At 34.1% G+C, this 24,877-nt stretch overlaps 2 protein-coding genes across 10 annotated transcripts; both read left to right on the top strand.

The window, feature by feature from the left end:
• Nucleotides 1–4,189: 4,189 nt before the first annotated feature.
• On the top strand, nucleotides 4,190–6,907 carry LOC127838252 (uncharacterized). The gene is made up of 5 exons (XM_052365878.1): nucleotides 4,190–4,227; nucleotides 4,833–4,930; nucleotides 5,660–5,765; nucleotides 5,978–6,108; nucleotides 6,515–6,907. The coding sequence occupies exons 2-5, from the start codon at nucleotides 4,859–4,861 to the stop codon at nucleotides 6,527–6,529; spliced, it is 324 nt and encodes a 107-aa protein (XP_052221838.1). The 5' UTR covers nucleotides 4,190–4,227; nucleotides 4,833–4,858; the 3' UTR covers nucleotides 6,530–6,907.
• A 4,939-nt stretch (nucleotides 6,908–11,846) lies between these two features.
• On the top strand, nucleotides 11,847–21,445 carry LOC127838002 (protein sidekick-1-like). 9 transcript variants are annotated; one of them, XM_052365526.1, is made up of 14 exons: nucleotides 11,847–11,956; nucleotides 12,206–12,252; nucleotides 14,627–14,965; nucleotides 15,200–15,511; nucleotides 15,673–15,981; nucleotides 16,180–16,473; nucleotides 17,222–17,572; nucleotides 18,163–18,471; nucleotides 18,701–18,820; nucleotides 19,025–19,040; nucleotides 19,431–19,501; nucleotides 20,750–20,766; nucleotides 20,890–20,969; nucleotides 21,219–21,445. In XM_052365526.1, the coding sequence occupies exons 7-13, from the start codon at nucleotides 17,458–17,460 to the stop codon at nucleotides 20,920–20,922; spliced, it is 681 nt and encodes a 226-aa protein (XP_052221486.1). In that variant the 5' UTR covers nucleotides 11,847–11,956; nucleotides 12,206–12,252; nucleotides 14,627–14,965; nucleotides 15,200–15,511; nucleotides 15,673–15,981; nucleotides 16,180–16,473; nucleotides 17,222–17,457; the 3' UTR covers nucleotides 20,923–20,969; nucleotides 21,219–21,445. The 9 variants fall into 9 exon arrangements, 1 of the variants encoding a protein (XP_052221486.1); XR_008029606.1 differs by having other exon boundaries at nucleotides 11,853–11,956; nucleotides 12,206–12,544; XR_008029605.1 differs by having other exon boundaries at nucleotides 11,853–11,956; nucleotides 12,206–12,544; nucleotides 19,025–19,044; nucleotides 20,750–20,969.
• Nucleotides 21,446–24,877: the final 3,432 nt, after the last annotated feature.

The following is a 24,877-nucleotide window of genomic DNA, read 5'->3' on the forward strand; positions in this document are numbered from 1 at the left end:
AAATATACGTCATAAAATAAAGTGTTTTTCTGTATATACACCTTCATGGACAGACTGAACAAAAACAACTAAATAATACTTTATACTTCTGACTTTTTTTTTGAATATATCTGTTAAAAACGTTATATACTGTAGCGTTTACTAAGTATTGTCTAACACCGGACTAAGAATCAGTGGATCACAAATTAAATTCCTAGTCCAGCCCGATATATTTTGTGTAGATTGTTAATGAAACGATTTACATCTATTGCCCGCATCAATGTAGACTTATAGTGGTCCTTAACTGTCATCAGTTAGTGCACTCAGTTAACCAAACATCGTCAAGCAGCGATGAAGCCCGAATGTTGGTTTTGGAAAAACAATATGACGCACCACTTACGGAGCAGGGCTGACACTTGGTTCTTAGACGGCACGCATCTCACGGATCCGTCTCAGTTCGCGTAGTTGTGTGGATGCCGTTAGGCGAGGCCTATGTGAGAAGTCGGTGCAATAATGTTTGGATAAAATGGAGCATTGAATCCGCTTACATGTTTTAAGATGTTTGAAAAGCTTTAAACTCAGTGTTCATCACATGTGCTTGGAAACATATCGATATTTAAAAATACTTTGAATGCACGGTTGTTTATAGGCATTTCATATATGTTTATAAATAAGTGCATTAGTTGTTTTTGTTCGTTGAATATCAGCTTTTCTGATTGATATATAAAATATAAAAGCACTGCACAGTATTTCCAAATTTTAAATGTGAGGTCATGGGACAGTTTTTTGTCCCGTATAGAAATACGGTAGCGATATGATTCGATGTGGTTTAATCTGAGGTAAGCTTTTTTCTAATTTGACGGAATACCTTTTTTCAAACTCCTCAAATTTGACCGGAAAGCTTTGGTTAACTCCTATAATTTGACGGGGGGAGGGAGTCTTTTTCTTGAGAGCGCTTCTCGTACATTCTCCACAAGCCTGATCGATACTTATTTTTAGTTCCGACACTAAAGTTTTTTATATTTCATGTTGAGTATTTTATTTTTTTTTTCCTAATGGCTCATAATTAATTACATTTGCAAAATCATTTTTAACATAACAAGGAAGACAACTTGCAAAGAAATAAAGAAGATTTATTTGATTGGAAATCTTTATTTAAGTATGAAACAATATCAGTATAATATAAGTAATTCTGATGTATTTTACATTGCCATAAGCAGAATGAAAACTGTCTTTTATGCACTAGTTGAAATTCGTAAGAAAACTTGTTTTAAAAAGTAATTTAAAAACACACCACTTACCGGTGTGTTAACATCAATTGACGTTATAGTTGAACCCTACAAAGTCACGTGATTCTTCACCCTGTGGTCTATGAAAAGGAATTAATATGTTGGTTTGAAAACATGTATGTTCAATTAAGACGTTTGGATAGAGATTACCCAAGTTTAACCATTGTAACAAACGGGAGTTAAATAGTCTGTGGAGTTGTATGTGAGTCAAAATAGGTTGTAGACGGACAAGCAAAGAGCTGTTGTGCCATGTCAATGAATTAGAATTATATGCAATCTTGTTTGCATTGCGGTCTCTCTGTTCGTTAAAGAATAAGCATATACAAGGTTTAACACAGCTCAACAGCAGTGTGCAATGTGACTCAAATAGGTGGCATACGATCAGTTACTTACGATCTAATCAACATAAATATTTGGTTGTTTTGTATTTAACATAAAATGTGTCTTTCTTGTTCCCATATTCATCCTGGGAAACAGACTGTAGCGGATGAACCATCTAGAATTTTTAATAATCGCACTGAATGGTGATTGTGTAATCAAGTTTTTTTATTCTGTTTGCTATCTATATGGTAATCCATTAATAGATCTATTTGCTTCTAGGCTTATTGCTATATTAAAGAACTATTTTTGTGCTTGAAAAGCGGATCCATGTGAAATACATATTGATGCTTTTACATTGGATTGGGATATGTATTATTATTGTTACATTTTCCCATATTTAAGCTTGTTTAATCGCTGCATTCGCAAGATCAGACAAGATCAAGTTCGAGCAATAGTGATCGCACCAGTGTGGCCGACACAGACATGGTTTTCCAATATCGTTAAAATTCTAACAGTTATTTTGCCACGGGACAACAATTCTATATCGGCCGCACCAAAAGAAAGATCATCCACTGCGTTAAAAATTAGTTCCGATAGATAGCATGCAGGGGTGTCCGGAATTGCATTCAGAAAGCACGGATTTTCTAAAGCAGCAACCAAGATATCATGTAATACATTGAGAAATCCAACAAAACGTGAATATCAATCCTATATTCCACGATGGTTTCAATACTCTGATAGACAACAAATTGATATATTTTTAGTTTCTTGTGAAACATAACACATCATGTTTGACAGAGGCAGTATAAAAATGGATAATTGTAAGTCTTTAAACAACGTATGTTATATATTTCAACATATTACACACATGATATTGGTATTCACACAAACAATTTAATATGTAGTCTGTTTTGGGGTGACTAACTATTTTGTATGCACCATACATAGCAGTATTGTGTATGCACCATGCACACAAACGGTAAATATCCCATATGCACACAAACGGTAGATATTTCTGTAAGGGTATACGGCACGCTAAGGTAAGTGTGAGATCCACAACGACAGACCAGTAATACCATTCAATATTAAGATGGTCATAACGAGGGACGCATTCTGTTCGGACGTAGGACGATTTGCAAGTCACTAACTAGTTGAAGAGGGATGGGAATACAATTCGTTTTAAGATGCAATATGTGCAATAGTAAAAATAATAAACCGAATCACATGAGATGTAAAGTTACATTAAAAAACATCGTAAAGAGATGTTGATACCTCGCCATTAATAAAATCTCTTCAGTCAAAGACTCTGCTTGTGCAGGTATTCGACCTTATTAAACTAATGTTCAAAAATAATTTGGTTTCGCAGCTTATTTTTATTTAAAAAAAAGTTGCGCAAAAATAACCACTGAATTCGCCTACGAGTAGCTAACATTCGCCCCTATTTGTGCGATGATTGGGATATACATTACCTAGATATATAACTATTCAAATATTCCCAGTTATAGTCCTGTGTTGAATTTATAATTCATTTATTTGTCAACATGTTGAAGAAAATAAGACTTTAAAGAGAGGACTAATGTCACCTCTAGTGTCTATTTGAACATAACAACGGAACCACCTGTAGCATAAGGGTTGACGTATCAGGACGAGAACCGACTCGTGGTAACGACTTACTTTAATCTTTAAATAGAATGCGTTGGAACGAGACCTATCAATCAAAATACAATTTTGAGTTGCAAAGTCATAGAAACGACATAAATGAACACACATGTGCCACATCTGTCTAAAAAAATCTACCTTACAATTTCTTATTAAAGAGGGAAAGAAGTTCACAATAACAATTAAAAATTAAATAGTTAGCGAAAAACAGATTTGGCCGACGTACCTGTACAATGATTTAGGCGTTGTTAGTGGAAACAACATCCTTTTATTTTTCCTAACAATCTTGTCCTATCACTTATCAAAAGCATTAACAACTAGAATGAAAGGCGCAAAAATTACCAAATTTATTCAAAGTGTCGCTTAGTTTTGTTGAAAATAAATTATTTTAATTTGTATTTGAAGAATATATTTTGAGTAATGTAATGCGCGATGATATTTGATATTCTCTGTGTATATTTGAACAAGTCAAGGAAGCCTTGAAGCTGTATCATCTCGTACCAAGTGTACAATACCATTAATCAATAATTTACCACAATAACGTAGTTGATGTCATGAAAAAAAACAACAGCAATAAATTACATGTCAGTAATCCGCCCAAACGTGTGCCTTTTTGTGCTTAAAAAGTGTTGTGCACGTGAGAGAACGTTGTGGCGATATCTCTGGGATTCATCGTAAATATGTAAATAACGATCGGAACAACAAACAATTAAAAATCGTGAAGTTTTTGAATCCTTGAATAGGACGAATTTATCAAAAGTGACACTTTATAATTTCCACAAAATGAATTAAGAAGATAAAACGTTAATTAACTTACTGTTAAACAAAAAAAACTTACTTGTTTATTCAAGTATGTAATCAATCACATAAGCAAAATCAACACAATCAATGGTATATAAACGACGCTCAAACGATTAATTAAGAAACAGACGCAATGAGGATCCTTATCGTCGTTTGTGTGTTCATGGGCATTTGTGCCGTTAGTGAAGGATGTTCTTGTTTGGGACCGTTAACCAACAAATCCTTAATACTGATATAGCCTTCAAAGGCTGACATGTTTGTTTACACATTTGGAACGTTAACTTAACATTAATTAAATAATTCATAAGTTCATATATTGCGAGAAGAAATCTCACATGCTCGAAGTGGATCGTAATTTAAAGAGACTTGTTTAATAAAAAACAATTGTGTAAATTTGACAGGATGCGATAAACTCTTGTCTACGTCTTATTGTGCAGCAATTATAAGTCATGGATCCCTGCCAATGTGAAGCCATATCTTAGACCGACACGTGTTTTGTGTTTCTTGCAAAACATAGTCTGTTTTTAACGGGAGAATTCCATTTGAGTTTTGCCAACAGTGACATTGCATCGAAAACTCGATATCCTGTATTGTTGTATTTTTCAAAACTAAAGTAGACCAAAAGTTTAAACTCAAACTTAAACAGCCCGAATGAATTTTTGTGCATATGCTGTTGTCAAAATAAGTCTCCATTCTTGCCTCACAATACATTCACATATATTCATTAACACTCTTATTTATCAATATATGCATCTGTTAACATTTTGCTATACCTTATTACAGTTATCAAGACAGAGGTCCTGAGTGATATGAGGGCGCTGGACCCAAAGGACCCTTTCAACATGTACTTCAAGATTCGAACACCCTCACATATTTACAAGGTATATATATATATATATATATATTGATCGATTGTTTTTGTTGGATGCGCTCTAGTGATGTGCTTAATAAAAGACTGTAACTACATCGATATGCTACATATACAAAGAGCAATGCCAAGAAATTTTAAAATGAGTGTTTTATACATTGTTTTCAATTCTGCATTTCTGATTATAATAAGTTAGTCGTTTATTAAGGCGATAACGAGAGCGCATCCAACAAAAACAATCGATCGTGCAGAGAAAAAAAGCATCGCTTAAGCTAAATATTAACAAGTAGTAAACATATTCCGTATGTAGCAATTGAGGTTTAGTGTGTCGATTTGTTTAGAAAATGAATGGAGTCTAGTAAACAAGTGATACTGTAGTTACAACAGTACGGTCAAGTTTTGTAAAAAAATAATCTAGACTTTTTTTTAAATTAATTAAGTTCTAACGAAATGTGATTAAATCTTAATGATGTTTCATTATAATTTTTTTTTAAAATCATTGTTATATCAATGCACAATAGTCAACGACCATGTTTTGATGACAAGTATAATTCGAAAACACGACATATTATGAATAGTACTTTAATTTAAAAAAAAATCAATTTAACAGTTATCTTTGTTTTCGATTTAAACTATTTTTCATTATCTGTCTTTCTGTGCTGTATGATAGCGATATCATTATTTAGTAATGTATATATTTTAGCTTGATGTTAGAAACACATTTTGAATGTTTTTGTTGCAGTTTAAAGGTTCGAAGGCCGGAATAAATTTTGAACGAGTTTACACGGCAGAAAACAGTGCCATGTGTGGTGTCACATTAGACAAAGGATTCACGTATATATTGTCAGGTGATATATTTTATTCGGGCAATATTTATACTATAGATTCACTTCCCATAGTATAATTACATGCAACGAAACGATATCTGCACGTGTTGAGTAATACATTTAAACAAACGCAATATATAACACAAAGTTCCTGTTTGAACAATGGAATAAACAATTATATAGTATTTTACAATTACTCCTAATTCCAGTTTCACATAGAATGTGTGTTTCAGGCAAAATTGATACAACCACAAAACGGCTGACTTTGAATAGCTGCGTGTCGTGGATTGAGAAATATCCCATTAGCCTGCAGTCTCGTGTGCTTTTAAAGCTGTTCGAGGAGAAGAAAGTTGATTGTTTTCAAGTAAGTAGTCCGGCATAAGCAAATTGATTTTTGATGAATTATATATATTCATTACAATACATTCATGAGTACTTGTCAAATAAAATATACATTTTAGTCATAGATAAATGTATTTTGCTAAGACCAAGAACTCAATCTTTGAACTGGAAACCGTTTTTACTCATGGTTTTTGGGGCAAAATATCACTATGATGAATATATTATGTTTGTTTTTTTGGTTTGAATCTCTCGTAATAATCTACTGAATTACTAAAAAAACTAGTGGAACGCGTTGTGAAAGAAAGCTCACATGTACAATTTATATGATAAAATACGATTTAAATCGATCCTTTAATATATCCTTTCTCGAAACGGATTTAATGCGATTTGTTCCATAAATACTCTAAATATGTTTTGATTTGTTTCAGTTTTCCGAGCCATAAATTTTCATCGTACACGACCATCGCAGATGCTTTTGCGTTGAACAATATTCGAAGAACGTGTGATCGCAGTATATTTTGTTACCTTGATGAAATGTGGACAGTTTGTATATATTATTGAATTCATCTGTTTCTTTCTTTTGTGCAAATACTTACAATATACATTGTTTTTATACTGTTCAGGTAAGTCGAAATGCATTATGTAACAGGCTTTCATTTCTCATTTACGAAAGTTATACTTTAAAGTCAATCACGAGCGACTTCTTGTCATTGTCGTTTTCATGTATTGCACTACGAATATGGAAAACCATGTTATCAATATATAACATGTATGTTTATAATTATAAATCAATAAAGTATCACCGTGAAAGTTAAAGCTAATGCATGTGTTTTGTTTGTTATTACTTTCTGTCCTATTTATGAGCAAAACACATATACTAACCAATACGAGAGAGAAAATATAAACATAGTATGTGAATTTTATCTTTAGGTTATATATAATTTGTAAGAGAAAAATTAACCTTCATATAAATTTACATATTCCGAGACATGCATATTTATAAAATATAACATGCCTATGGTTTACTGAGTATATGTTTCGGTTGCTAATGTCAATCAAATTTAACTGCTGAAACTCTCATTTTAATGCAAGGCGTGTAACATGATTTGACTTATTCCCCCTAAGTGTATTCTTATGGTCGGAGCAGTGCATTAATAAATGAATAAATTACTGTACAAAAGTAAATCTTTAAAAGTTTTTAAGTCGAAACGAAAGCAAAACATAAAATATGACATTGACATGTGACCTTTACCATTAAAATTAGAGCATGAGCATGGTACATGAGACTTTAATCATTATGAGAGAAATATTTCAATGAAATCGTTCACTCCCCATATGTATTGATAGTTGCATAACGAAACTTTAAGAAAGCGATATTCGGCCTTTTATTATGAAGTTGCCCATGTAATAATGAACAACAACATACGCTGCACATTATCTTGTAAAAGCGATTAAAACATGATTTTTAATATAACATCATACAAGGTATTAGACGGTATCAGAGCACAAATAGGAATATAACTTAAGTAAAAGTGTTTTCTGTATTCACATCTTCGAAGGGCGGACTGAAAAAAATCAACTTAAAAAACTTATACTTCTGATAACATCATAGTTATGCTTTTTTGTTTGAATGCCTCTGTTCAAAATGTGATAATCTTGGAATAGGAGATTCCGTAGCAGACTCAGCACTATAGCGTTTTACAAAAGATTGTCTAACTCAGTACTGAGAATCTGTGATTCAAATATTAGATTCATTGTCCAGCCGAATATATTGTTTTAGAATTTGTTATGAAATAATTTACACCGCCACTACTGCCCGCATCTTATTGTAGACGGAAAGTGGTCCTTAACTTACATCAGTCAGTGCGCTCAGGAAACTAAACAGTTTTGTCAGGAAAAGTATAGGCCTAAGCATGCTTAGCTTAACATCGTAACATGACTTATTACCACTAAATACGTTAAAGTAAATTTACATTGTGACATCATTGTAATATGCATCTTACACGTGCCATAAATGTAGGCAGTGGATAGAACACGGGTCTATTTAAATTTCAAATAGTTGTATCATGTCGTACAGTATGTATATGTAAGTGCAGTTTCGTCGCCATGAAACAAGATTAATTCGAAATAGTTATAATATTCATGGAGATTGAATGGGCGTTTATAAAAAGTTTACACTAACGTATTTCTTTAAAAGTTTGAATATCCCACTGCTTGCGAAAACGTAAAGTTATATTTTGACTTATATCTGTCCTTCGGTAGGAATACTTTGCCATCTATCATTCATATTCAAATGACAAATTGAAGAATATTTACGAACGCCGCAAGTTGCAAAGAACATGATCGATACATTTGAAAAAGGGGCTCATCGCGAACAATGAATCACAAACGATTAAAGAATTAAAAAGTTTTCTTTTATTTCACGTGAATGCATCTGTGTGCAACCTTGATTAGCAAGCGATTCGGTCGAAGAAGATTGGTTGTGCACTGACAAAGGCTGCACGTTTCCCAAACTCGTTATCGCCCCAATTCACAACGACGACACTAGATGGTGAGGAGCAGTTCCTGATATATGACAACGGAAGATGATGAAGTTCGCATGCTGGAGTGGGAAAAGCAATACGGCACACCACTTGGTTCTTAGACGGCACGCATTCTACGGATCCGTCACAGTTCGCTTAATTGTGCTGATGCCGAAATGCGACCTATGCAACAAGTCTGCGCATTAATTTTGGGATAAATGAAGCATTGCATCCGCTTGTATGTTTTAAGACTTTGGGGAAAGTTTGAATCACTGTGTCCATCACATGTGCTTGAGAACAGATCGATATTTAATAATACTTTGAATGCACGTTGTTTTACATTCATTCCATGTTTGAATTTATTTAAAATGTAAGGTCATGGGAAGTGTTTTGTCTCGTGTAGAAATATGGGAGCGATATGGTCCGATGCGCTTAAATATTAGGATCGCTTTGGTCAAATTAGAAAGGAGACCTATTGTCAGACCCCTCAAAGGTGACGGGAGAGCTTTAGTTTTACTCCTACAATTTTCCGGGGAGCTTTTTTCTTGACAGCTCTTCTCAAAACTTCTCAACAAGCCTGATCGACCCTTATTTTTGGTTTCGACCTTAAAGTTTTTTGGTATTGCATGTTGAATATTTAATCATTTTGCCCTAATGGCTCATAATTAATTAAATTTGCAAAATCACATTTTTTTACATAACAAGGGAGATAATTTGCAAAGACATTAAGGCGAGTTATGGGATTGAGTAACTTCATTTAAGACGGACATAAATAAGTATAATAAGAAAATAGGCTAGCAAAAAAAACGATTATGCAATCTACCAACCGTATGCTTTTGGAGATGTTTGTGGAAACAACAACCTGTTTTGGCATATGCTTACTGTTCAATCGCTCTTAAAAAGCAGAGACAATGATGGTGATAGCTTTAAAAACAACAACAATAACAACATAAATTATCACGTTTATCACCATTTACTTATAGAGTTACAGTAGTATTATGCTAACTGTTGTTTCTGTATTTTATGCAAGATTTGGGGTAGCTATGTTAATAACAAGATATTGCGTTTTTAAGAATTTTTCATTTAAAATATGATGCGCTCTGTTTGGTATCGTATCTGTGTCTTTGACGCACTGGATCATATCGTACCAAGAGCACAATACAGTTAATATCTCATTTATCACAACTAAACACTGATGTAATGTTTATTGTGAAAAAAAACACACACTAATAACATGGAAGAAATCAGACCTGATGCATGATGGAAAAGTGTAGTGAACGTGAACGAACCTTTCGGCGATATCCTTTGGTTTCACCAGTTATATGTATTTGAAGATCGAAACAACAATACATTTTAGGAATCCTTATGTTTGCCTCCATTCAATAGAAGCAATTTATCATAATTAACATTTATTTATTTCTGCAAAATTGATTACGTAGATTAACTTTCATTTACGTGTCCTTTAATCAAAACTGATGTATATTCGCGTATGTTATCAATCACGGTGTAAAAACATCAATAGAACACAAGGTATATAAATGACGTTATAACGATTGTAGAAGAAATAGAGATAATGCGGATCCTAATCGGAGTTTGTGTTTTCATGGGCATTTGCGCCATGTGTGAAGGATGTATGTGTCTGTCACCGATACACCGCAGATCATTTGGGTGTAGAAGTGACTTCAGTGAGTTAAATGTTTAATATTTTTCATGCATGCATTAAAAACACATTATTCGGTCACTGGAAGAATTCACGCGCTCGATATGGATTGTAATTTGAAGATATTAATTAATAAATAATCAGCAACTGGTATTTGTTTTGACAGCATGCAATTAACGTATCTCTGGTCTAAGTCTAATGGTCAAACTCGTATTTGACATGGATTTCTTTCTATGTGAGGAATAATCTTAAACTATCTTTTCCCGTGTTAATTGCAATACAACATCATTTAAAATGGGGCATTCCACTGGCGTTTGCCAGATGGGGCATGACATCGATGTAAATTCGGTATGTTTTGTTTCGTTCAACTAAAATGAAATGTTCGCGAAATATGAACCCAACGCATTGAAATAGTTTAGCAGTACTTCAGCAACCCGAATGCATGATTTTAGTAATGGTGTTGCCAAATACCGTATTAAACATGAGAAAACCTAAAAGCTTTGTCCTTACAAAACATACTATTGATCTGTTTTAAAATCTTACTTATCAATATTTGTATATGTGAATAACTTAGCATTTCGTTATAAATTGTGTCAGTCATCATAGCTGAGGTCAGGAGTGATATGAGAGCTCTCGTCCCAAATGACATTGAGTACATGTACTACAGGAATCAGCAATATTTACAAGGTATCGATATATCATGCTTAAACTAAACCTATGAAATAAATTAATTGTATGCGCATACGCTATGCATATATCGATATGCTACGTATACAATGAGCAATTCCAAGATGTTTAAAAAATCTTGGTTCCGAAAGAATTTGCAATTTTACATTCGTGAATTGTAATCAATTGGTCTTTAATTTAGGAATTCATTAAAGTGAATTCAGCAAACGCTATCGAGTCTGCAGAACACAAAGAATCATTCAAGCAAAATATTGACAACTATTCCATTTGAATAGTCAAACATCAAGTGTGTAGCTTATGATTTTATCGTGAATTTATATTTGTTTGGAAAATTAATCTAATAGGTCGAGTAGTTTTTATAAGCAACGAACGATACTTTAATAATAAAATAGTGATCAGTTATTGTTGCTGCGATTGTTAAGTATGAATATACGCTGAGTTTTAAAATCATTCTTAGAGCAAAGCACAATAATCAACGACAATGATTACTTTTAGATACTATGGTAAAGACACGACGGATATTAAATACATAGCATTTTATGTAAAGTATTTTATTTCATTACAAAATACAACAGTTTTCGTTAAGTTTCACCTTTTACGATGTTTAATTGATAGTCGTATATATATATATATATATATATATATATATATATATATATATATATATATATATATACTAATACATAGTGCCAGTTACGCGGTCTCGGCAGTTTTTAGACAATACTTAAGGGGTTAATGTAAACAACGGGGGCTTTAGTAAGTATAGACCAACACTCAAACTTCCTTGACTCGTTATCAGCGCTTTCGTACGTCATCGTTACAACTTTCAGTGTTTACATCTTCGGTTGATGTTAAAATACCTCCGTAGCGAGGATAAATCTACATCTCCATCATGACTTTGCATGAAGCTACATTCGCTCATAGTGTTCACCGCTTTCAATTATACCGAATAGTGTGCAAAATGACAATAGTTTGGTATATCGGAATAGTTTGCGCTGCTCGTAAGTTCCAAATACGTATCTCAATGGATGTCACATTAAGCATTGTTAACGTCATACGTTTCATTTCTATCAGAATCAAATGTTTTTTTAAGTGTTTTTCTTTTCAATATTTATCTCCTGTTTGTTGATTGTTTACTTATTTACGCAAGTATGTATATAATTGATATGTTCGCCAGTTGTTAGTTATTGCAACCGTCAACTACTATGAAACAAAAAAAACCAACTTTGATCATTGTATTTTACTTCCAGCATTGGTTGTCGCCAAAGTTTCCTCAACAAATATACCGTGGTATCAGGTAGGAAATTCTGTAATACTTATTTGTTCGCGACCTGCAGACACAGGAATTGTAAACGTGGTGTTGAATAACAAGACCATCGGTGTAATTACATATAGTGATGAGAATCATTGTGAAGTAAATGGTTCCTTACGAAATGCCAGGCTTTACAACACGACTTGTGTGGGTAAAAGGGACATACAAGTTACTATTTTTCACGTATACAGAGATTTGCATAATACAACCTTTCACTTCCGATGGCAAAATGGAACAACCTACGTTGATATGTGTAAAACATTAATCTATGTTTACGGTGAGTATAACTCAGTTTTCCATTGTTTGAGCGTTTTTTGCGTGATTATATCAGCTTTACATATTTTTCTTAAGTTTACAATAAAACCCAATAATTTCCATGTTACTGTAAACGAACCATTTAAATAGAATAATCGTAAGACCTAAAACACAATAACTATTGCATGCTAATCTGTTTGATCAGAAAAGCGATATACGAAGTCGAAGAATGATTTATTATAATCATATTTAACTGATAAAAGCACAATTCAAAGTATTTGTTCAGCCCTCAATGCTTTAATTATTGTTTCTCATTCATTATTGTCCAGTCAAAAGCAGCTGCTTAACAATCATTGTGAGTAAAATTGACACTGTTTTGTTTCGTCGTTATTTTAGCTATTATCCACTCAATATACATAATTACTGTGTTAATATTTTAATGAAAGTCAAAGAACGCGATGCTGGTTTATAAGGAGACAAAATTGCAATTGAAGAAACAAAATAAGATAATATGTTTCACAATTTATAGTGTAACTAAAAAAAGTTAACAAATAACAAGTTGACTTGACGTATGGGCCTTCATTTGTATCCACCTTTTTATTGGCCCTGGAAAGGATCGATGGTCAATTGACTCTAAATAAATCGTTGAATTGAGATTGAAAAATATGTCGTGAAAAAAATATTTATTGTGATTACAATCATGATTTATTGTAACGTGTTAGTCGACCGAGCTTCTGTCATTAGTGGCTCAGACAATGAATTGAAAACACAATAAAATCGGATATTTTCCTTAAGCTACCTCGCTTTATGATTCGCTTTTCATAAATAATTGGTTTGAAACAGTATATTTATTATAATCGTTATTCTACAAATCTCTGACCTCGGGTACAATATTATAAACGTTATGACCACGTGTGTGCACTTCTTTCTATATGGACCTCAAACTATTACTGGTAAATCGAGTGACACGACTCCGGCCCAGTCCGGGTCGGTTGAATAAGACGTCGAGACAAGACCTCGTGTCACGTCTAAATGACTCCGGGTCTGTATTGCGACTTCGTACCCTAGGTATGGAGCCTTATAGTGCTTTATAATGTTTGTATGAAGGTACGGGACTTGTCTTTCATCAACCATTAGCGGCCCGAGCTGCTGAGGGGTAGTAATCCTTCTTCAAGGCCCTAAGAACGTTTAAAGAGTATAACCAGTCTATAACTGCTCAAAGTCTCTAATGTTATGTTAAAACATAATTTAATTACTTTTAAATGCTGATTGAGCGATGTGTACTCGACGAAGTCGGTAGCACAGCTGACTGTTCAGACAGAAAACGCGCGATTTTATACTATGTTCTCATGCGGCGTTACTCGTAATTACTTTGTACTTTGTTACTTTGTAATTATGTAACAAACCAATAAGGCTCCTATCTTTATTAACACAATGAATAATTATTCTAAACATGGATATAAAACAGCACACACCGATACTTCTCTAAGTGTATTGTTAATAATGAATAAAACTTCGACCACGCAAACGTTACTATAAATGCGCTATTAAACTAAAAGAAACAATATCCCGCCAAAAAATAAAGAGAAGTATAACGGTGTTAGGGGAAAAATCGCCACATGATGTCATTGATAACTTTTATCAAATGCTTCTTAGAATAAAATCCACCTATATGCACTTCCGATAAATGTTATTTTATTGTATCATTTCAACTTAGTGAAGCACAACAATAAATATTCGATACTAACCATGAAGCACAGCAATAAATATTAGATACTAACCATGCGTCATTTATTGCGTGACTCGTTCAATGACGATAACATAACGGAATTCTGATTTGAAAATAATTGCAGTTAATGGAACAAAATATGATGATATTTTTTTTATAAAGATTACACATGGTAGATATCTTTTTGTTCGAAATTCTATCATCGACACTAGCCGTAAAACGGCCCGATGGCTGTTTAAAGACAGCCGGTTAAGCCTCGTATGTGATTGCCTAAGTAAATCAAATAAATATATACTAGCACAGCCTATGTTTATATTAATAACAACTTACCCGATAGACTACGTTGCTAAGCATGATGATAACTTTCTTATTTAGAACCCCCGCGTATGCCACGGATCAACAACAAGATCCACGGGGATCATTGGGTATCTGTGCCAAACGTCGTTACCGGATTTGAGGGACAACGTCTGTATTTGGATTGCTCGTGTTATGGGGGATTCCCAATTGTAAGCGCTGCTTGGTACTTAAACCAGCAACAAATAGCATCGACATTGCAGACATGTGACATGACACAAAAGACAGGGTGTTATTTAAAAACAGAATACACATTTAACGCTACGCTTGAGGATGACAACGTAGCATATTTATGTCATTGCTGGCTAAGTGTTGGTCCTGAAGAAAGACAAGTAACAGACATCGAAATATACCTTTACAGTATGTAATTTTGTATATTCAGATTGAAGACAAATACGAAGTATATGTCTTCTTTGTTTCTATTTAAGTATGCAAGGAAAAACAACAACAGTACCAACAACAAAAACTAATTTAACCATACGACATCTGTTTCACCAGTATCATGTCATATATTTATTTCGGCTAAATATTTCATTGGAAATGTGTTTCTTTTAAATAAAACCATTAAATTTGAGTTACATCGTGTCATTTTAGCGAAGCCTTCCAAGCCAGTTCTTAAACCGGTTAACTATATCATAGAAGGCGTTCCAATTGTTATCGGACACTGTGAAACGTCCGGATTCAAACCATTCCATTCGTTCTCACTGGTTATGCAATTCGGAAACATTACGCATAGTTACACTGGACCTGCGAATGATTCACCGACATTTTCTACTTTTTCAGCCAGTGAGAGCTTCCCCGAGATCACTCCAATGCGAGCGGATAATGGAAAAAATCTATCATGTACTGTTGGCCACAACGCCCTAGATGGATATCTCACTTCGGCCTTTATCATAAATGTTCTGTGTAAGTTTGTGACAGCCTACAACCATTAATATATAAATAAAAATGCTTGATTATTATAAAGAAATGTATGCTAAGTTCAAATAAATGTCCTTGCCAAAATTATTTTACTAAAATTATGTGTAAACAGGTTGAATAATTGTCAAACGTACATTTGTTTTCAGTTAAACCCCTTAGTGTAACAATAACGGGCAAGAATGTCATCATCGCCAACGGAAAAAATACCGTAACATTGACCTGCACTTCAGGTACAGCAAACCCTGTATCTGACATTCAATGGAGTTTTGATTCAATTCATTCCACTCCTCCCGAGGTTAAACATGAACTATCTGAATACGGTGGTAAAGCGACACGGAGCACAATTACTCTCACGCCCACGAGGAATGACGTCGGAAAAAATGTAACATGTACAGCGGTGAATGAAGTAAACCTAGTCAATCCAGCAATCTCTGTAGTCACATTAGATTTGCAATGTAGGTACATATTATAACTTTCCCACAAATAGTATTCATATTTTCTTTTAAAGGATATTTCTTCGGTAAGTTTGGCACTAGCACCATGTTAACATAATATTTACGTCGTTTAAAAAATGTTATATGAGTATTGCAATCAACTATATACAAGAGAATGTAAATATTTCTGGATTTAGTTTTACTACCATATTTTTTCAGTTTACCCTGATGTAAAGGTTATATCTCAAAATACATCGAGTGTGGCTGGGGAAACAACGTTAATTTGCAATGCCTCTGGTCTACCATCAACATACATATTTAGTCAAGTATGGACTCAGGAATGGCCCGGATATGGTCGACTCCGAGAATTGACCGGCACCTCTAGCACATTGACTCTAAATCAACTTACATACGAATATTCCGGAGTGTACAGTTGTACTGCTAGTAATGGAATTTTGATCAACGATGCAGGCGAATACTTTTCGCTAGGCTCTGGGTACCTATAAGTTGAAGGTATCTAAGACACATATGATAATGTCATAAGTTTTTGTCAAACCTCGAAACGGATAACATATTATTCATATGTATGTATTTCAATTGTGTTAAAACGATGGTCTTATTTAATAGGCTGGACTTAGGAAACGTACAATAATGTGAACAAGACTGCCACATTACATGTTTGAAAGTGTAAGGTGTTCGCGCTTTTATATTAATAACATAAGAAAAGATAATGTTAAAGGGACCTTTTCACAGATTATAGCATGTAATTAAGTTTCTAATTAAGTGCTTTATATGGATACATGTAAAAATTGGATCTAAAAAGCTCCGGTAAAAAACAGAATGAAATTAAAGAAAAAAACAAAAGTAACCCTCAACGGGGCTCGAACACCAGACCCCTGAAGTAAAAGTCTAACGCTTAGACCACTAGGTCATTCGTGCTCATACAATTAGTGATGGATTTTAGCAATCCTCGTAGTGTCACAAAATATAACGACAACCACAGAACTCACCAAATTATTCAATCGTATCGCGTTGCAACGCTTTGTGAAAAGGTTCTTTTAAATCGTCAAAAGATGCATATAATGGATATTTAAGAGCATGTTAAATGTTCAGTATTACTGTTTCATCACAAACTACAACGAAAATTTGCGAATTTGAAACATTTTTTTTATTTTGTCAATTTATCAAAACGGGTAAAGGTCCCTTTAAATGCAAGTGGAGACGAGAAGATTTCTTAAATGATGATGTTTTTTTTTGTCAGACGCACCAGTCCTGACATCTCCGAGTGTGATTACTGGACAACCTTTTAGAATTGCAGGAGAGGTTGGAGAAAACATATCATTTGCTGTCGATGTATATTCCAATGACGGCAGTGTTATTACGTCAGTATTTAGTTGCATAAATAGAACATGGGGACATTCTACACCGGCTATATTTATAACGAGACCAGCAGGCGTCATATTGCCAGTATTCAACCATTTAATTACAATTGTCGGTATGCGTGTTAATATCACAGTGCCTATAGACAATACTAGCGACTTCGGGGATAAAGAGGTAGAGATTCGGAATAAGTTTGGACATAAAAGCTTTCGGATTCACATTGAAGCGCAAGGTATTATGATAACTGCTTATTTTTTTGTACAGTATTTTTTGTTGCGCAGTATTCAATATACAAATTAACCGTTACTGTAATGTAAAGCCATGTCGGTGTTTGTCGACAGATTTTCCGAAAAAAACGATGACCTTGTACTTTGTGAAAAACAGTCTACTAATAATCTCAGAACTTGTCTAGCATATAGTGGTACATTTGGTGATAGTGGCATATTTTTAGGTTAAAGCTCCATGGTACATTTGTTTAATTCAGATGATACGGTATTAAGTATTCTCGAGTCTTCATCATATGCACCATTATGTTTTTTTAGTGAATACTTTGCAACAAAATCTAGTGCGTGGTAATTGTTTATTATTTAATAAAATTATAAAACAATTAATACTTATTATTAAATATCAACACATTATTGAAGTAATGTAATGGCCCCATGTTGTATCTTAACTTATTAATGCTGTTGTACATCTAGATGCAATTTATCAAAAATCATCTGCGTCTTCAGTCTTCGAACATATGTTGTAAATATATAAGTAGATTGACTTTACTTTTCTCCCTGTGATTCGAGATGATGATGCGTGTTCCAATTCCCTCAGGACCACCTGAACCACCGTACAATATAGCGATACAAAACGACACCGGATATGCAGCGCATATAAAATGGCAATACGGATTCCATGGTGGGTGTCCACAGACATTTGTAGTGCAGGCAAGCATAGATGGAAATATTTGGACAAATTTATCAAATGCAATCGATGGAATGGAATATATCGGGACTAGTGGCAATACCACTATCCGGGGACTTCTGGCAGGACATTTATACATGTTTCGAATATTTTCGTATTCCATATTAGGACAGAGTGAATATTCCGCAGTCAAATATATGACGACCTCGATTCTACAAGGTACACTTAGTATATTATCTGACCTGCTATTAATTGCATCTTGCAAACCAGAAATGTTTAAGCGTTTTATATTGAATTTCAAGAATCATTATAACAGGAAAGATTTAAAAATTGATTTAGCATATATTACATGTTTTTATACAGCTTATATATCTTTCAAAATAGTTTGGTAATGCTATAATATCATGGACGTTGAAGTAATGTGAAAAATATTGTTTCCATAAATCAGACAGCAACTACAGTTCAATTTCTGGGACCATTTTCAAAGTGGTTGGTCCGCTAGTAGCTGTTGTAGTTATAGTGACCGTTGCAGTCTCAATAGGTCTTCATATTAAGCGCACACGGAAAGGTATGCCCTTACGTTATTCGATAACTTAAATAATGCGAATTATTATATTTTCATGAAGTATTGTTTCTGAAGTAACAGAGTTTCATGAAGAAGTATTTCTGAAATAACAGAATTACTGTTATACTAAAAGAAATGAATTTGTATTCTCTTTTGGTAATATTCTGATAAATGGTCTTTTATTGCATTTCTTTTGTTACGTTTCAGGATCAGGAACGGTCAAGTAAGTAAGTGCGTGTACAGCAAGATGCGTTCAAGTGTGTCATTAATCAAAATATTGACCAGTTTCTGTGAAAAAGCAGTTTAATGCATGTACGTAAAGTGCCCTCCGAGATTAGCCTGTGCCGTCTGCACAGGCTAATCAGGGACGACACTTTCCGCTTTTATGATATTTTTCGTTTAAAAAAGGATATCTTCTTAGCAAAAATAAAGTTTAGGCGAAAAGTGTAGTCCCTGATTAGCCTGTGCAGACTGCACAGTCTAATCTGGGATGATACCTTACGCACATGCATTAAACTCCCTTTTCACAGAGCACGGCACATTTTTTATTATGTAATTTGATTGCTGATTATCTGTATATGTGTCATACGTATAGTCATTTACACTTTCACAGAGAAGGAAATGATGAACGTAGCTCTGAAGAGCAAGGGGTTCAGATGACTGAGGATACGTATGAAACACTCAGTAAGTTATAACATTTTTCGCTTGAAAAAGTTTAATTTAGCCTGATTAAATACATTCTTTAACAGCCGTTTTTGTATTTCTAGTTTCTAATATTGAAAATATACTTTTCTTATTTATCTATAGTGTAACTTTGACTACATCTTAAGATAATTACATTAAGTTTATAGTTTCTACGTAACACAAATTAAAAAAAATCTTCAAATATATAAAGAATGCTTGTAATTAAATGCAACTGCCCGAAGTAAAATTGTTGACTTTATCGAAGGTCGTAATTCGTTTGTTTCAGCACCGTACGCATTTTGTTCAGTCAATGTCGAAAGCGTCATTATGCGCTGTTGCTTATTATAACTCCACAGTTTTTTTTTGTAATAGTATGATGTGTGAAAACAAATCAAGACATTTCAGCTCTGAAGAACGAAATTTTAGAAAGATGATCCGGGTTGAGTTCTTTCTCCACACACTGTCATATTTATTCACTGATATTCAAATTCAATTAACGTGCAAATCTAGTTGCATTAGCAATCTATCAAACAGTTTTTTCCGTATACAACAGTATATATGTACAGTCATATAGATACGACCAATCAAACATTCATTGACATATTTCGTAAAACAAATCAAGAGTTATTATTATCACGGTTTTACAATTATGTTAACTTGTTATATTGTCTTATTAGCTTAACATGTTAATTAAATGCTATGACATTGCACATACACATTGGACATTTAACACACAAACAACTATGATGTACACTGAATTGCGTTGGATGTAACCTTTTGTATGGTTTTGAATAAAACTATGAATAGGACAACTATGAAAATAGCATAATTCTTATCATACAAGATCCTTGACTATAGGCAAGCAATACTTACACAATGATTTTCAAGTTATAGAGAATATTATTTAAAACGTGATACAAATAAATCGTTAACATACCTAAACTCGTACGTTTTCAAAGCTATATAAATAAAATTCAGCATTACCGGCCATAAATAACTGTTAATATTATTACTATTACTATTACTACAAATAACTGTTAATTTAATTATTACTATTAATATTACTATAAACTCTAATGTTGTATTAGGCTTTATGAATCGAATATTACATTAAAGGCCTTTTATTGATAAGTGTACTATAAAGATACGGTTAACTGCGTACATTTGGTGATAATACCAATTTCAGTTGATGTCGTTATTTTTGTTTTGTTCAGATAAAAATAATAAGTTTTTACTTTCGTTTTACAGGAGGAACCAATCTGTATGTATGTTCATGTTTTTAAAACCTTTATTGTACGGAATACATTGTTGTATTTTTAAGAAGTACACGTTACAATAACGACGCATGTGTACATAGCTTGCGCAATTTTAAGTTTCTTTATCTTAAGGGAATCCTCCGGCTACGACACTTTAGAAAATGAGGAAGTCCAAGATATATCTACTATAGACGATAGAGCAGTGACAGATGGTACGTGTGCAATCGCATATGGTTCCTTTGCAACATTAACAGTAATTAAAATTTATATACGAATCCCCTTTGATCACGCCTATTAAGCATAAACTTCACAAACCTTTTTCTGTGTGTAGTCATATTCATTTTTAAAAAGCATATGTGTGTTACGCTACCAATAAATGAAAAAAAAAATAGTTTAAGTAAATATTGGAAAATAATACTAACGAAAAGCTTGTTTGTTATGTATCATGTTCATTGTTGTAGGCAATCGAGGATGTGAGGTGGTTACCACTTCATTAAGAGTCTGAATCGCCAACGATGTCCCCTTAAAATCACGTTGAAGTCGAGTCTTCAGAACCATTTACAATTGAAATGTCTAAGGGAATCTGTAATAAAGCACGTGTACGCGACCTTTTTAAATATTTCGTTCACAATGAAGACTCGTAAATCAAGAACAATCTTATGAATTCCAATAAAACATGCGTTAACCAGTGCGTTTTCTGTGTATTCACTACGATTTTTGTTATTAACTCATGTATCACTTATATATATCGAGCTGTATAACACATTGTAAACGACGACGTTATCATATACATGTACATGTATTAAAGGGATCATCAACGGAAAAGTTCTAAAATACCGTTTTTAAAAAAAAAAAAATCATTAGTTTAGATTGATTAAAATATCACGACTGGTATATTACATAACCTGAATATATTTACTATTTTTAGTATATTCGGTAATTAAATTTCGCGATGTGAAATCGAAAGTACATCGCGAAAATATGTGACATAACGATATACACACAATAAATAACGTAAGAAGATTGATCATTTTATATATAAAATATATACAATATACTACGCATGCACAATTTGCATTCCTGGGTTTACCACGTGACGATGATGATCAATCGACTTGCGTTATTTATAGTTTTCTGGTATTTATCTGACACCTGTACCCAGTAAAATTGTATAACCAACTATACTGCAAATATGAAAATTTAACAAATTTTTCAGGTAATGTAATATACCAGCCGTGATATTTTTATCAATATATTAATAATTGTAAAACATACTATATTTTAGAACTTTTCTTATTTCGTTGTTTGTGGTTGACGGTCCCTTTAAGATGTGGTAAGGTTTTATTGGAAATGATCATAGGTTTTATAATCACGTTTATCCCATACTGTGATATTATTTAAGAATTTACACATACGACAAAATTGCATTTATATACAGACGTGATAAATTGCTAACGATAATCATTTCTTTCAAACCGACTAATATGTAATTTAATGGAAGATACATGTCGATAGCACGGCACGTTTGTTTATGCAAGAAACACGCATTTTATTTTCATAAGATTGTCGTTTAGGGTGTCATTTCCAACACAAGTATTGACTTTTGAAATTCTTAATTATATATAGTAGTAAGTATTTTTTCAAGTTTAAGATAAAAGAAAGCGATTCGAAAATGGTTCAGAGTAATTTATTGATAACAGCAGTTGACAATAAATAGCATTGAACCGTCAAGGTAAGAAAATCAATGCAGAAAAAGATCGAATCTACTGACCAAGTATATGTCGCTGAGTTAAAGGTGAGGAGCACTCTTGTTATTGCGTAATAAAGGTTTGTTTATTTTTCATTTTTGATTTTCAAATTTGAGACTAAACTTTTTATGTAAAACTAATATTCCATGTAAATACTGCAAAATACCAGTGGGGTATGTAGTATTCAGCGTAGAGATAGTTTCTGACGCTTTGCAGCAGCTCCCTCGGGAAGATAAGCGCAACTGGTTTTTTCCCTGACAAACAACTTCCACTTCTGGTTCCGGGACATTGACCCAATCACACCAAGATAACAATTTCTGCTGTTGGGAAAAACGATGTCAAGGGATGGCACGTTTCGCGCCACCAACAAAGACTCATGCCAACTAAAATGAAAAGATAAGACAATCATTACAAGCCGAATCGGTCGGGGCACTGAATAACAACGACCGCGCACTCCACGGCCATATTAAAGGTTTGATGTAATCAGTCAACTACTAGCAATAATTTCGATCAAGTTTGCGACAAAGGAAACAACCTCGGGAACATAGAAAGTGAAACATCAAAAGACGAATGTCACAGGATATGGTTCAGCTGGGCGGGTTTCTAAACATTGCCACAGAGTTGCTTTCATAGTTGGGAAGGGGGTAGTCAACAGAGTCCTCAGTTGCACCCAAGTCTCAAGCAGACTCATTTCCATCTAGAGCTCAGCGAGACGTCACAACATCACCATCATCCATGTCTACACACTAACATCAGACTAGGACGATGAGGAGATTGAACAGTTATATAAATAATAAAAGCGCATCTTAGCCAAGATTCCGAAGAAAGACATCCATATTTCACAGGACGTCTACCAAGATTGACCAGGGCAGTAGGCAATTTGGCATACGAGAGACCAAAGACAGATTGTCTCGACTTCATATTTCGCCAGAGGCCACCAAAATCACCATGGCCAACACGCTTCACTCACTCAAACCGTCTAAACAGCGACATGACATTCTCCAAATGGGCATGTGCACACCCAGAGCCGTTTCCCACGGTCGCTTCAATGGTTTAAGTATAGAGTCAACAAGACGAACACGAGAACATTTCTTTGCGCAAAAATCGGCAGTTACATCTTGAAAAAATATTCAATATTGTACGAAACGACGTTTAATTCATATTCAGATCGGCAAACGGTACCTCCAATATAACGTTGTAACTAAAGCCATCTAAATATAGCTGTTCAACAACCCATTACTTGTTTTGTAAAATTATGTAATTGATGTGATATCAATTATGACTTTAAACAAAAGAGCAGGACAATTAATCGCACAATAACTATGACATATGCATGTTCTTTTATAATGATCAATTGTGAAGGAAGTAAACAAGCTTTCCGGCGATATCTCCGAGTTACACTATGCCCGCAAGGAAATAGTGACACAACAGGCAAATGTTTATCGTGAGGTTGTCATGTCTTTTTACAGTTCTACAAACGTTGTGTGTGTGTGTTTAAAACTTACAATACTAAACTTATATTTGAAAACCAATTGCTTTAGTTTCAGAGCAGATTTTCAACTATTCGACTATTTAAATCGTCGTGTATTTGCGTGCAATGCAAATATAAAAGACTCTTTTCTCCTCTTCCAGCGCCTCGCCTTGAACTGTGTTGTGTCGTTGAATGCTTTGACTTTTGAAACCTTTCTCTTTCCTCAGCAGATGGTGTGGCCCCGTGTATGGGAGTTGTCCCCAATAATATTGTTTTTTTTCCTGCATCTGTTGGTTGGTGTTGGAGAGAAGAGCTAGGTCGACGGCAAAGTCAAGGTCATCCAACTGCTTGTAAAGCATCAACAGGATTCCTTTTAGCTTCTGGTCCATTGGGGTCTTCATTACTCAGTCATGGCTGCAAGAACATGAAAGGCGTGAGCAAACCGCATTGCTCCACTGCGGTTCTTAATTCGAAAGCGTCGGTGAGCTTTCTGGCGAGTACGATTCTGCAGGTCATCTGTCATATTCGATGGGGTTTATTTAGAGGGATCAGTTCCACTCCATGGATTATTCAAAAAAGGATTCATATATATGTATATCAATCTGATCTGTGCACAAGCACTTCATTCGGAAGCCCGCTTGTTGGTCCCGGAGTTGCGAGTCTATAGGGTTGTTAATTTGGTTCAACAGGATGCGATTTAACTAATTTGTTGGATGACAGTGTTATCTCTCGGTAGTTGGAGTAGGAACTGAGGTCGCATTTCTTTGAGAGCTTGATGAAGTATCCCTTCTTCAACTCTGCAGGTATTACTTTTTCGTTTTCGTCCATATTTGTATGAAGAGCGAGTTGAGTACCTCCTCACTGGTCTCGATGTTAGACTTCAGTGCTTCTGTCGGTGCCG

Source organism: Dreissena polymorpha, chromosome 1 (genome assembly GCF_020536995.1).
Source record: "Dreissena polymorpha isolate Duluth1 chromosome 1, UMN_Dpol_1.0, whole genome shotgun sequence".
In the NCBI taxonomy this organism is placed as follows: Eukaryota; Metazoa; Mollusca; class Bivalvia; order Myida; family Dreissenidae; genus Dreissena; species Dreissena polymorpha.